Source organism: Schistocerca americana, chromosome 1, assembly GCF_021461395.2.
Source record: "Schistocerca americana isolate TAMUIC-IGC-003095 chromosome 1, iqSchAmer2.1, whole genome shotgun sequence".
Lineage (NCBI taxonomy): Eukaryota > Metazoa > Arthropoda > Insecta > Orthoptera > Acrididae > Schistocerca > Schistocerca americana.
In genome coordinates, this window is record NC_060119.1 from 257,576,227 (window position 1) to 257,589,172 (window position 12,946).

General features: G+C 41.0%; 1 protein-coding gene across 1 annotated transcript in view; it reads left to right on the plus strand.

Annotated features, from left to right (window-relative positions):
- LOC124564815 (inter-alpha-trypsin inhibitor heavy chain H4-like) overlaps positions 1-8,612 on the plus strand; it is a 208,243-nt gene extending 199,631 nt beyond the window's left edge. The window contains exon 13 of the mRNA XM_047131013.1: positions 8,205-8,612. Coding sequence (XP_046986969.1) covers positions 8,205-8,248 — 44 coding nt within the window. The 3' untranslated portion in view covers positions 8,249-8,612. The remainder of the gene's footprint in view (positions 1-8,204) is intronic.
- Positions 8,613-12,946: the final 4,334 nt, after the last annotated feature.

Below are 12,946 nucleotides of genomic sequence, written 5' to 3' on the forward strand. Positions count from 1 at the left end.
CGCCAACGGAAGGAGAAAAACAAAACAAAATGTCTTTGTTGCTCTGGAACATATGCCACAGACACAACGAGACAAACTGTGTTACTCTGTCTAGTTCTGGTACCTTTGCCACTGACAGAAACAGATAAACAAAATAAGTTACTACCTCTTGTTCTGGGAGAAATCAGAGCAAGTTGATGCAACTCATAAGTGCGCCTCCTTTTTTGTATGATTTTGTTCGATAGTGAAAAATTTGAGGTTTCCTACAGTTTAAGTTCAAGATTTGTAACGCTATCTCCTTCCATGCTTCTCCGGAAACCTGAAATGAAATGTGCAGGTCAGATTGCCTATTCCGAATGACTGTAACTTAAAGACTTTATAGAACGAGGGAACACTTTTTATTGTATTACAAAACCCACCGAATCTCTCGGTAAGTGAATTCGGCGACGCATTGCAAGAGCAGTTCTGGATGGAGTTAATGCAGACACACTTACAAAAGTGGGGTACGGGTTTGGCTATTGTGTTTATGTTTGCGCGTGCATTTGGTTCAGGGAAAATTGAACATTTATGAAATGTTAATGAAACCTTTGCTCCTAACTGTACAGAGTATGTATGATGGATATATCCGTATACTGCTTCTTTTTTTTAACAAAACCTTTGTAGTTCTGTGCGTAAGTTATGATTCACTCCAAGCTTAGGTCTCGATTCATTACACTACTGGCCATTAAAATCGCTACACCACGAAGATGACGTGCTACAGACGCCAAATTTAACCGACAGGAAGAAGATGCTGTGATATGCAAATGATTAGCTTTTCAGAGCATTCACACAAGGTTGGCGCCGGTGGTGACGCCTACAACGTGCTGACATCAGGAAAGTTTCCAACCGATTTCTCATAAACAAACAGCAGTTGACCGGCGTTGCCTGGTGAAACGTTGTTTGTCGGATTGTAGCCTATCGCGATTGCGGTTTATCGTATCGCGACATTGCTGCTCGCGTTGGTCGAGATCCAATGACGGTTAGCAGAATATGGAATCGGTGGGTTCAGGAGGGTAATACGGAACTCCGTACAGGATCCCAACGGTCTCGTATCACTAGCAGTCGAGATGACATCTTATCTGCATGGCTGTAACGGATCGTGCAGCCACGTCTCGATCCCTGAATTAACAGATGGGGACATTTGCAAGAGAATAACCATCTGCACGATCAGTTCGACGACGTTTGCAGCAGCATGGACTATCAACTCGGTGACCATGGCTGCGGTTACCCTTGACGCTGCATCACAGACAGGAGCGCCTGCGATGGTGTACTCAACGACGAACCTGGGTGCACGAATGGCAAAACGTCATTTTTTCGGATTGTTCGCATTGATGGCACTTTGAACAGTGGACGCTATATTTCAGATGTGTTACGACCCGTGGCTGTACCCTTCATTCGATCCCTGCGAAACCCTACATTTCAGCACGATAATGCACGACCGCATGTTGCAGGTCCTGTACGGTCCTTTCTCGATACAGAAAATGTTCGACTGCTGCCCTGGCCAGATCTCTCACCAATTGAAAATGTCTGGTCAGTGGTGGCCGAGCAAGTGGCTCGTCACAGTACGCAAGTCACTACTCTTGATGAACTGTAGTATCGTGTTGAAGCTGCATGGGCAGCTGTACCTCTACACGCCATCCAAGCTCTCTTTGACTCAATGCCCAGGCGTATCAAGGCCGTTATTACGGCCAGAGGTGGTTGTTCTGGGTACTGATTTCTCAGGATCTATGCACCCAAAATGCGTCAAAATGTAATCACAAGTCAGTTCTAGTATAATATATTTGTCCAATGAATACCCGTTTAATCATCTGCATTTCTTCTTGGTGTAGCAATTGTACTGGCCAGTAGTATAGTAGACATAGTCTTGTGATATCAGATGAATCTATTTTAGTGAATTACAGAGGACTGACTGTCAATTTTTTTCACTGCTGCCGATATTTATTTTTTTATTTATTTTTCTAATGTCTAAGCAATTCCATGGGTTATGGTGGTCTCCCAGCCAGTCCATACATGCCGCTCACTTCGTCATTGACCATGTCCCACAGCATGGAGTTGTGCCAGCCTCTCTCAGAGAAGCGTTTTCTGTACTGCGGAATATTTTTAGTTTTTGAATTTAACGAAAAAGTTGTGCAGGTAGAAATTTATAAACTAAAGTCTTCAGTGAGAGTAGAAAATAAGATGGTAGCTGGGTGGTTTCACAGCCAATCCTACAGGAGATGGAGACGTCGTTGTTACGGATACCAGCATCATCTGTTTGCGACCTGTTGTTGTAATTAAGCCATCCATCACAGAATTGGTAGCTCTCATAATGGACAGAAATCTCCCTCGTCCTACAAGGCACTGCAGTGTTAGTGCTTTTCTTGTGTTACGGTCATTCTGTGTTAGTTTGTTTTCTTTCATTCGTGTGTTTCTCTATATGAGTTACATTTTTTACATGATGACATGTTAGCAATAATCATTCACGATCTGTACCTACCTTTTTCACTTTTAATGTGAGCTGGAGCTACTCTGCGTGTAGTGTGTAAGTACGTGCGTTTCTGTTCCCGTATATCTATTTTACAAGTTTATATGGTGTAGAATGAAACCACTGGTAGATGTCGACCTGGAAGAAAATAAGTTTTCGTTCCAGATAAAGGTAGGAACATGCGAATCAATACTGACTCCACGACTTATCCCAGATCAATACCGACTCCACGACTTATCCCAGAAGATAGTTTGAAGACAGACAGACTCACGTTTATGCCATTTTGAGATTTAGAAAAAACATATTTGGTGAAGGTTTACTTTCAATACGCTCTTTGAAATTATGAAAGAATCAGAGATAAGATAAAGGGACAGAGGTATTATTAAAAAAACGGATTGTAGTTATAAGAGTTTAAGGGTGAGGAAAGGAAGGAGCAGTGGAGAAGCGAATGAGACATTTTAGTTGACTATGCACCCCACGGTACTCAACATGTACATAAAGCAAGCATTAAAAGTAACCAGGCAGAAATTTGAAAAAGGAATTAAAGTTGAATGAGAAGAAATAAAAACTTCGAGGTTTGCTGATGACATAGTAGTTTTGTCAGAGAGAAGGTAATGGTTGGTATTTATCAGATCTACTCAAGTAAAACAAGGGAAATGGTGCGTAGTCGAATGAAAACAGGTATTCTGACCCTAAAAAATGAGACACTAAAACCCGTAGGTGGGTTTTGCTGTTTAGGCAGAAACGTAATTGACGATGGCCGTTGTAAAGAGGACATAAAATGAGTGTTGGTAATAGCATCCGAAAAGCATTTCTTCAAATGAGAGTTTTATTAACACTGAGTGTAAATTTAAGAGTTAGGAAAACTTTCCTGAAAGGAATTGTCTTAAGTGTAGCCTTGTACGGCAGCGAAACGTGGCCGATAATCAGTACAAGCAAGAAGAGAACAGATGCTTTAGAACTGTGATGCAACAGAAGAATACTGAAGATCACGTGGATACATTGAGTAACATTTATTTACCAATTATCGTATGGCATACATTATGAGTTTCTGAGTGACAAGAATAGCTATTCATAAACAAGTTTACTAAACTTAAATGCCAACATTTGAACACAGCTTTCCAGCGTAACATAACACACATGAAAACAGCTATAGACGAGTACCAAGGTCTTTTATGTAATTTATCACTCCAGTCGTGTCGTCAGGAAATCATCGGATTGGCCCTTGTAGGCACTTGCAGTACATGTTGATAGAACAGGAGCAACTGACCGTCGTTCTGCACCACAGTCACAAGATGGCGATGAAGATTTACCCCATTTGTGGAGAGTGTTTACCCATCTTCCGTGGTCAGTTCGAACGTGGTTCATGGTCGAACAAACTGCCCGAAGCTTTCCAAATCCAGATGTTTTTCCGAGATTTGCAGCAGTTTCAGCCGTTGTGGTGTACAGTTTTTTTGCCAGTAGCGTTTTCATTCATCGGTGGTACTGAACTCAATTTCTCTAAGAGTCCTGGCCATGATAACAAATGGATGTCTAGATCTTAATCTTTTTCGCTCCGCAGAGAACACAACGTTCAGTACAGGAGGGGCGAGGTTATCAGCAGTCTTGTTGTATTCACATCGCTTTCCTGTTCAGGAGGTGGAATGTGGCTCAAGATAGGGGAGTATGCGGGAGTACATCGCATAGACACTAACGATACGCGTGCCTTCGTTAAGTCGTACGTCTACCTTTTTTACATATGAACTGTTGAGCCAGTTGTTGGGTGTACTAAACCGTGTTCTGACAATCGAAGAGTGTCTGATGACGATCCGCATGTAGTTCAACGCAGTTTCTGGAAAATGTCGTTTCTGCTTTTCACCTCAGTAGATGTTCGTATCAAGTGCTCCTTAAAACAAAAATATTGTATGTATCATGATTCCAAGGTATTTTGGATGAATCTTATGGTGAAGTTTGTCTCCTTCAAAATAAACATCATGGGCTGTGTGTGTCAATCTACTGGACGGATGAAAATATTTATATGAATGCGAGGTGTCTGTCCTTTCAGACAAATCCGAAGTTCATCATTGAGGAATTCAGATCAAAGGAAGCACACATCTCACAGTAAAACATGTCCAAACAGTCGCATCAGTACGCAGTGTACCCATCCCCCCCCTCCTCCTCCCGCCAGGCAACAACGCAGGAGTCTATTCCCGCAAGCAAACGACCATAAAGGTACCGAACTGCATCGTGCTGGCCCAAACATCTTGGGCCTTTTGTTGCAATTAGGCAGTGGTTCATGTAGGCTCTAAAAAACGAGTAAGTTTCTTCATATGTCCCACACGTTCTAAATTGGCGAAGGTGTGGTGATCTCGCTGCCCAGAGCAGTTGTTGTACACCACGAACTGCACTTTGCACCACAGTATCCGTATGTGGTGTCATATCCTGGCTTAGGTGGGAGAGGGAAAAAGGGGTTACTGGCCAGTCTGCGCTCCCGAGCGGTACAGAGCAGAAGGCAGAAGGACAATTCACAGTGAAGTCATTTGATTGTTTTCTTCTATCTGAACCAACACTAATACAGGCATTTGCTAAAAATGCAGGTGATGAGACTCAGTAGGGAACTCGTTGTGGAGACTGTTGGACGAACAGGGTTTTGAAATAGTTGTTTATTCCAGACAGGAGTAACTAATACACTGGAGGCTAGTTCTAGCGTTAGAAAAAGCATGAATAACACTGTTACAACAGAAACCAGTGCAGAAGTCCCAGGAGTGGATGCTAACCACAGTAGAAAACATTAGCAGCATCTTAAGGCAACAACTTAGTTGCAAATCAAAACATACTGAATGTGACAATGTTCACTGAGGCACTCAAAAAGAGAAAGAGAGAGAGCAGACTTACGCGGAGCTGGACCAAGACTGGAGTCGACGGACGCGGATTCGGCGCCCAGATCGTCTGACTGAGAACTCCACGCAAATGCGGAATCTAGGGGTTTAAAGAGACGCGTGGGGGCACTGTTTTTCCCACTTAAAGCCACCCAGCCAGTCCCGTAGGTCTCTTGCAGGTGCCTGCCAATCACGGTTTAGTTATGTCCCCTCTAAATGGTTCAAATGGCTCTGAGCACTATGGGACTTAACAGCTATGATCATCAGTCCCCTAGAACTTAGAACTACTTAAACCTAACTAACCTAAGGACATCACACACATCCATGCCCGAGGCAGGATTCGAACCTGCAACCGTAGCAGTCGCGCGGTTCCGGACTGAGCGCCTAGAACCGCGAGACCACCGCGGCCGGCGTATGTCCCCTCTACTGCTCCTAAAGCTGGGACGTTAATGCAATTGCACTAAGTCCGAATTTGGTATCAACATTGTTCACCTGAAAGCTAAACGTAACTGCTCTGCCAAATAAGGCTTGCAACATTATTGTTATACGTCATTTAGCCCCGCTCCTCGGCCTCTCCGTAGTAAGGACTGCTAGGTCAACAGTTTTTGGTGTTTCCGCTCTCTTTCTATCCCTTGTCAGCCTACTGACGTTGCTGTTCTCAGGGCTGGTATCAAGCTGGCTTTATACACTAGTACGTGCCTGTTGGTTACAAAGTTCTATGGTGACAACCTGCTACAGCGTCTAGACAATATATGAAGTTACATGTTAATTCCTTGAAGAGTAACTAACGCCCAGGGACCGCTTCTGGGGGCGTCTGCATTTTCGCAAAACTCTCCCCTTACGGTTTACTTCGCTTAACAATATCTCTCCTAGTTTCGTCTGCCCTCAGCATCGTCTCTGCTTCCGCACCTTGTAAGGCCTGTCCTCCTTTCTCACAGCATCAAGTTAACACTACAGCAGCAAGGAATAATCAATTATTACAGTGGACACGCATTATGCTGCTGGAAAAGTACATCACCTACCTGTCCACGACATGGCAGTAACTCGGTCATAACAGCCACTGCATTGTAGGGGGCACTACTTATTTCACCATGCAGAAATGCCAAATGTGACTGTGCGTTGTAACTGATGGCCCGCGACAGTGAAGTCTGGGCTGGGACCTGTGTGTTGTGGACGATTGCACTCTGGAATGGTCAGGTCACCTGGTTTGCTCCATACACGTGTAGGGTCGTTACTCGCATACAGACACAACCAACGCTCAATACTGAAGACAAAAGAACGCAGTTCCATTCTGCAATCAACTCTTTCCGGACGCCAGAGCAGGCGCAGTGTCGTAGCGTCAGTGGTAGCCTGACTAGATGCACACATGATCCAAACACTGCTTGAAGTAAACGGTTTCCAATGGTACCTAATGAAATATCGGCTGCAACATGTGCACAGATTTCGCCTTTAGATGATTTTTTATGCACAGTGCACCGACCTTTACGTGCGTCAGTACTGTGCGGACATCCAGAACCCGGTCTACGGGTCTGAGAATGTTCCACTAGCCACTGCTGAAAGCAGCGACACTCCTCCGATACACTGGGCCCAACATATGCAGCTTTCCGTCGATTAGTCCATCCAGCTTCCAACAGGCTCACAGTGGGACCCCATTCAAATGGCTAAAGCTTTTCAACAAGAGTGCGTACATGTCGGTGGGGCATGATTGTATCCCATAATTAATGTTGCAACCACAGTTCACTTCCAAACCCAGCATAGTTACAACCTCCAGAGCCAAAACGGTGCACAAATAGGCCTCCTGAGTGTCATCTGATAGTCAATCGCCGTGATAAACAAACCACTAACACTGTACACAGTGCTTGTGGTGTTGCATTTTATTCGGCAGTGTATTTTAAGTGTTGCAGGATTTATTTGGCATCTCACTGCTGCACAGCAAACATGGAGAAAAAAGTTGCAGCAACATTCAGCAGAAGATATCACACATTTAAGAACATTAATATTAATCAGTATTCCTGAGAGAAACGTCTGAAATCATTTGTGTGGAGGTAGAATTTCAAAACTTTTACGCTAAGCAGTTTCAGAAAATTTTAATCTGTTCACAAACCATTTTAAATCTATATTTACCCACAACCGTAAAAAAAGAAAAAATGAAATAGTGGTTGTCATAAATTTACCATACTTTTTAAACTTTTCAAGTAAGATTTTATTGCGGCCACTAATATCATTATTGATTTTAATTGCAAGTGTAAACTTTCCAACTAGGATAGCTAGTGCAGCAGACAATATGTTTACAGAACTATCTAATTAAAAACAAATTTAAGTCACTGAACCAAGACTCGGTGGCCTCTCAGACCATGACATGTAGTTGCTTATGTTCATTATTAAGACTAATCAGGATGCTCAGAAGTAGTTAATAAGATGGTTCTGAGTATTTTTGGCAACTAGTCACATATCTGAACTGGAGAGATGAGGTGAATGAAAATACAACACATTTAAGTCGTCACATTACATGATAACTGTTTTTCACACTAACAAATTTACGTCAAACAGAAGTCTACCGAAAAATCATGGTTTAGTCAATGAAAAAAATTATTTTGCAGAACAGGAAGAAAATTGTAACTGATAGTTTGGTACTGCTACTTTAGTTTGATACTGATACTTTAGACTACTACAATACAAACTACAGATTTTGAGGAAAATACGCCGGTCCTTATGCATTATGCAGATAGGTAAGTACTTATAAATGGTATAAAATGTTTGCAGGTGGTATGGTGTTATTAAATAAGATGGCGTAGAAGCCAACCGCATTATACACTGAAACCGAGAAAATGTCAGTTAATAATTTACTTCTTGTTTCTTTCCAGTTTCCATGGTTGTTGCAGTCCTAATTGTGTTCGTGTTTAACTAAGATGATGTAGTTTGTAAGCACCCTGGCGAAGGAGGTAACCATCCACACACCAGCACTGACTGCAATGGGAATTTGCAACAAGTAGCTGCAACGTGAAGTATAGCAAGTGCCTTCCGTGGTACATCAGCCTGCCTGTGTGTTCGCACTGCTTACTGATGAATCAACAAAGTATCAGCATTATAGTTAACGTTACATACAATTAGTCATGCTCATAATCAAACATATTCTTATTGTGTAAAGTAAACCCGACTGTCTTTCTTCATAAACCGCAGAGGAAAGTGTAAGTCTCAGTACATGTCCTGGATACTGCTAATTCTTCAGTTACGGAGTTATATGGTAAATAAAGTTCTGTGTTGAACTCTTTGACAGATAAAATCCTTTCTGTTTCGGGATGACGTGTTCTACCAACTGAGCAACCCAAGACGAGTCAAGACCTCACAGCTTTACTTCCGCCAGTACCTCATCTCCTACCTTTCAGACATTACGGACGTTCTCCCACGAAACTTGTGGTACTAGCACTCCTGGAAGAAAGGATACTGCGGAGAAGTGGCTAAGCCACAGCCTGGGGATGTTTACAGAATGAATTTTTTTCACTCTGCAGCGGAGAATGCTGATATAAAACTTCCTGTCAGGTTAAAACTGTGCCGGACCAAACAGGGCGTTTGCATCCCTCAGTAAGCGCTTTACCAACTGAGCTACCCAAGCACGACTCACGATCCGTCCTGACAACTTAGGGCCCTTGTCCATAACAACAATTTAGGCGGACCGGCTTTTTTGCAGGCCGGTAGAACAACGGCCGGCCACGTCCACCGAGATGGCAGGCGCGCCGAAAATACTGCAGTCCAGTTCTGTGCAGAAGAGCAGTAGTATTGGTAATACTGATGTTAGCAGCCTCGTTGAACTCTATAGCTTTCACAAAAACAACCAGCGCCGACGTAGAAAGTGTTGCGTACATCCTCACTTGCAAGGCTGATTCAAATTTGGTGCCTTCAGTAAGACTATATGAGAGGCTGCGGATAGGACAATACAAAGTTTGTTAATTTATCCAGGATATCAGAAAGAAATTGCTGTCAATTTTACGAATTCATTTCCATCATAAAGAAATCAAGATGTGGAACAGCATTTCTCCTCCGGAAGTGCTCGCAGTGGTAATGAGGTAAGTACACAATTGAAATTTACTTCTTAGGAAATATTTATTTCTGTACAGAAAAAAGCCTCCAATTTAAAAAATCTCTTTCTAAACAAAATGAGAAGTCAACAAACATAGTTATTTGATATATATTGAGATGAAAAATCACTGTTCAGTTTAGACTTCCTTTCAGAAATCGAGTCGCTGAAGATTAGATAATGTCGAAGAAGGACTCGTATATAGTTCCAAATAGGTGTTTTAGGTGCAGCACTTGTAGGGGAAAGAAGGGTAAAGTGGTCTGGTTGGGAAAAGTGGCCATTGTTTGTATGACGTCTTCAGCAGCGCTGCTACCTACATTGAAATGGCCAGAGTAGCTGTAATCGACACCATTAGAGTTGTCAAAGACACTGACAAAGGAAGCTTGCTCCTTATCATTCTTTGAACACGTTTATCTTTCCTGATCTGTTAATGTAAGGTAAGTCACTCATATTACTTCAGTTGCTTCACTTTTGTGTAGAGAAACAGATTTTTATGATATCACGGGACACTTTTTTTGGCTGCTTTTCCCGACGGCTCGTCACTATTCTTGACAATTCATTTTCAGTCTGTTTTTCCCAATGACAACTAGCTAATTCCATATTTTTGTGCAACACAACAATTGAAATTAAAACATTGCAAATCGTTTTATACAGAGAACTAATATCCACTATTCTGTTTTTCTTCAAGGGTTTGCAAAAGTTTAGCCAAGAAAATACATTCACAAAACAGAGCAACGAACATGCGACCCTGTTGCGATGTAAAAGGCGACTGAAGTAGCAAAGAATGATAACAAGCACCAAAGAAATTCAATATTCCACATAACACGATAAAACGAAGATTTCTAAATAAAAGTAGAGATGCAGTTGGCAGTTAAAAGGTTATGGGCAGCTTACGAGATGTGTTCAGTGAAGCACAAGAGGAAGAAATCCTTAATTACGATTTTTGAAATGGAAAAGCAGTTTACGCAGTTACAATGAATGACCTGCGGCGGTTACAATTCCGGTTGGCAGAGCGTAACAAATCCCAAATCGTATCAACAAAGAGTCTGAAATGGTAGGCAAAGACTGAGTGGCATGCTTTAGAGAACGGCATCGTAATATAAGTCTTAGGAAGCCAGAATCTAACTCTAGGGCTAGAGCACAAGCGTTTAACAAGGTGAACGATAAGTTCTTTTTATATCCTTAAAACATTGCAAGATAAAAGATTTCATCTCCCGCTTATCGTATTCATAATGTAGATGAAACATATCTTCTGACAGTTCAGTCCAAGAACAGAAAAGTGTTTGCTCTCAAAGGAAAAAAAATGGTTCAAATGGCTCTGAGCACTATGCGACTTAACTTCTGAGATCATCAGTCACCTAGAACTTAGAACTAATTAAACCTAACTAACCTAAGGACATCACACACATCCATATCCGAGGCAGGTTGCTCGGTTCCAGACTGTAGCCCCTAGAACCGCACGGCCACTCCGGCCAGCGCTCTCAATGGAAGACAAGTCGGAGTCACAACTTATGCTGGTAGAGATCTGCTGTCGACTTTGCATGCCCCCCCACCCCACGCCCAGCGGGTGAATGCAGTGAGCGTGAACTTTGTTGGATTGGTTTCAACATTCTTAAAACATCCAAAAACAACTTCTCAAGATCCAGTTCTACTAATCTTAGATGGTCACTCCACCTATACTAAAAACATAGGTTTCATTGATAAATCCTGAGAAAATCATACAACTATTGTGTGATTTCACCCACACTGTAACCACAAGCACCAACCTTTGGCTATGGCATTCATGTCTCCTGTTAAAATCTTCTAAGACACACAAGCTTGTGAAAAACTTCTTCGCAATAATCGAAGAGCTGTCACACAGTTCCAACAAGGGCACTCTTGGGTGAAACGTTTCTTCGCACAGCCGTTCCAACGACGATGGCTTCACAAAGTACGGAGTATTTCCTGTAGACCCTAACGTGGTGACCGTTGCAGACTATACTGCGGCTGAGGTTACTACTGATATTCCTTTGGACAAGAACACTAATACTGTGGCTTTTTCAAATATCGGTTCTTTTCTTCTCAAAACTTCTGAGTCTTCTGCAAGTGATGGTTCCTCTAGACGCCAAACTGCTATGTCTTGATCAAGTAAGCCTATTAGTGTATTTCCGGGACCAAATTATGAGCTGTCTTCAATTGCAGGCTGCGTTCAGATTATAGGTGATAAGTCTTATACATGAAAAGGTTCCCATCAGTGTCCGACCACTGAAGAACATCCATCTGAGTATCAAACAAATGGGTTCCACATAAACCCAAATAATGAAAACCTTTGCCTAAGAAATAAAGTGTGAATCAGTGACAAACTTGGAATAAAAAATCGAAGGTTTAACGGATTAATTCCTTGATATCCTCTAGCTAACCTTTCTTCTATCTTGGATCCCTGACCGCAGAACCGATAGCCTGTAGGATGCAGTTCAACTGGTAATTTATTAATTAAAGTATTAACTAATTCTTTTACACATTTTTCACTTTTCTAAAATGTGTGATGTAAATTATTCAAAAATGTGATTAAATAAGGAATTCCTTTAGGCTCATTAATAATACAACCATTAGATTTATTAGTAAACATTTGAGTTATTTGCACATTTTCATTATGATAATTTTTACTTACAGTTAATTCTTCTCCATGTATTACTGCTAATCTGTCAATTAATTGACTGGTATCATCCATCCAAACATATTCGATTGGTGTTTTGGAATATTTTTTTTACTAAACCTTCACCAAATTTACCAAATGAGTCACCATGATTAGATTCTGAAAAACTAGGAAAATGTTCTTCAACAATTGGTTTTATCAAATAATTCTGTTTATTTCCATAGCTTGGTTTAATTTTATTTGGATTATTTTCATTATATGCTGCATTTGAGTCGAATAAAATTCTATCATAATTTTGTAAGTCAAGAGAATCAAATTCTGCTCCTAAATTATCCATAGTTATTTTTGTTTAGTTATATGATCCATCTGTTCCTCCATATTCTTTTTTTACTAACTTTTATACTATTAGCATTGAATTCTACTGGTAACTCAACAATACATTTAAAAGTACTAACAGGTCTGAATCCAAAAACGTTATCTTCTCTATGATTTATAAATTCTAACATTTATTCAATTATGTTTATTTTTTTACATCTTCAGTTTTAACATTCTTTTTTATAGTTCTATAACAATTTTTTTATTTCCAATTCACTCATTGTCTAGTTATACTTAGCAGGATTACAGTCAACCCTATGGTGGAATTGATTGTATATCGTTAAGTTCTTCTAAATAATGACGATTTTACGGAATCATTTTCATTTTATGTTCTCTACTTCCTTCAGCTGCTTTTAAAACATTAATTCCTTGATTAAGGTTTACAATTGTATCGATAATTGCTTGATCTTTCTTTAATTCTTCACATTCTTTTCTTGATTGTTTTTTCCACTTCTTTAACTCTTGTTTTAATTGTTCCTTTACTCTTCTATTTCGTCTACCTTTTCTAGCAACTCCTGGAT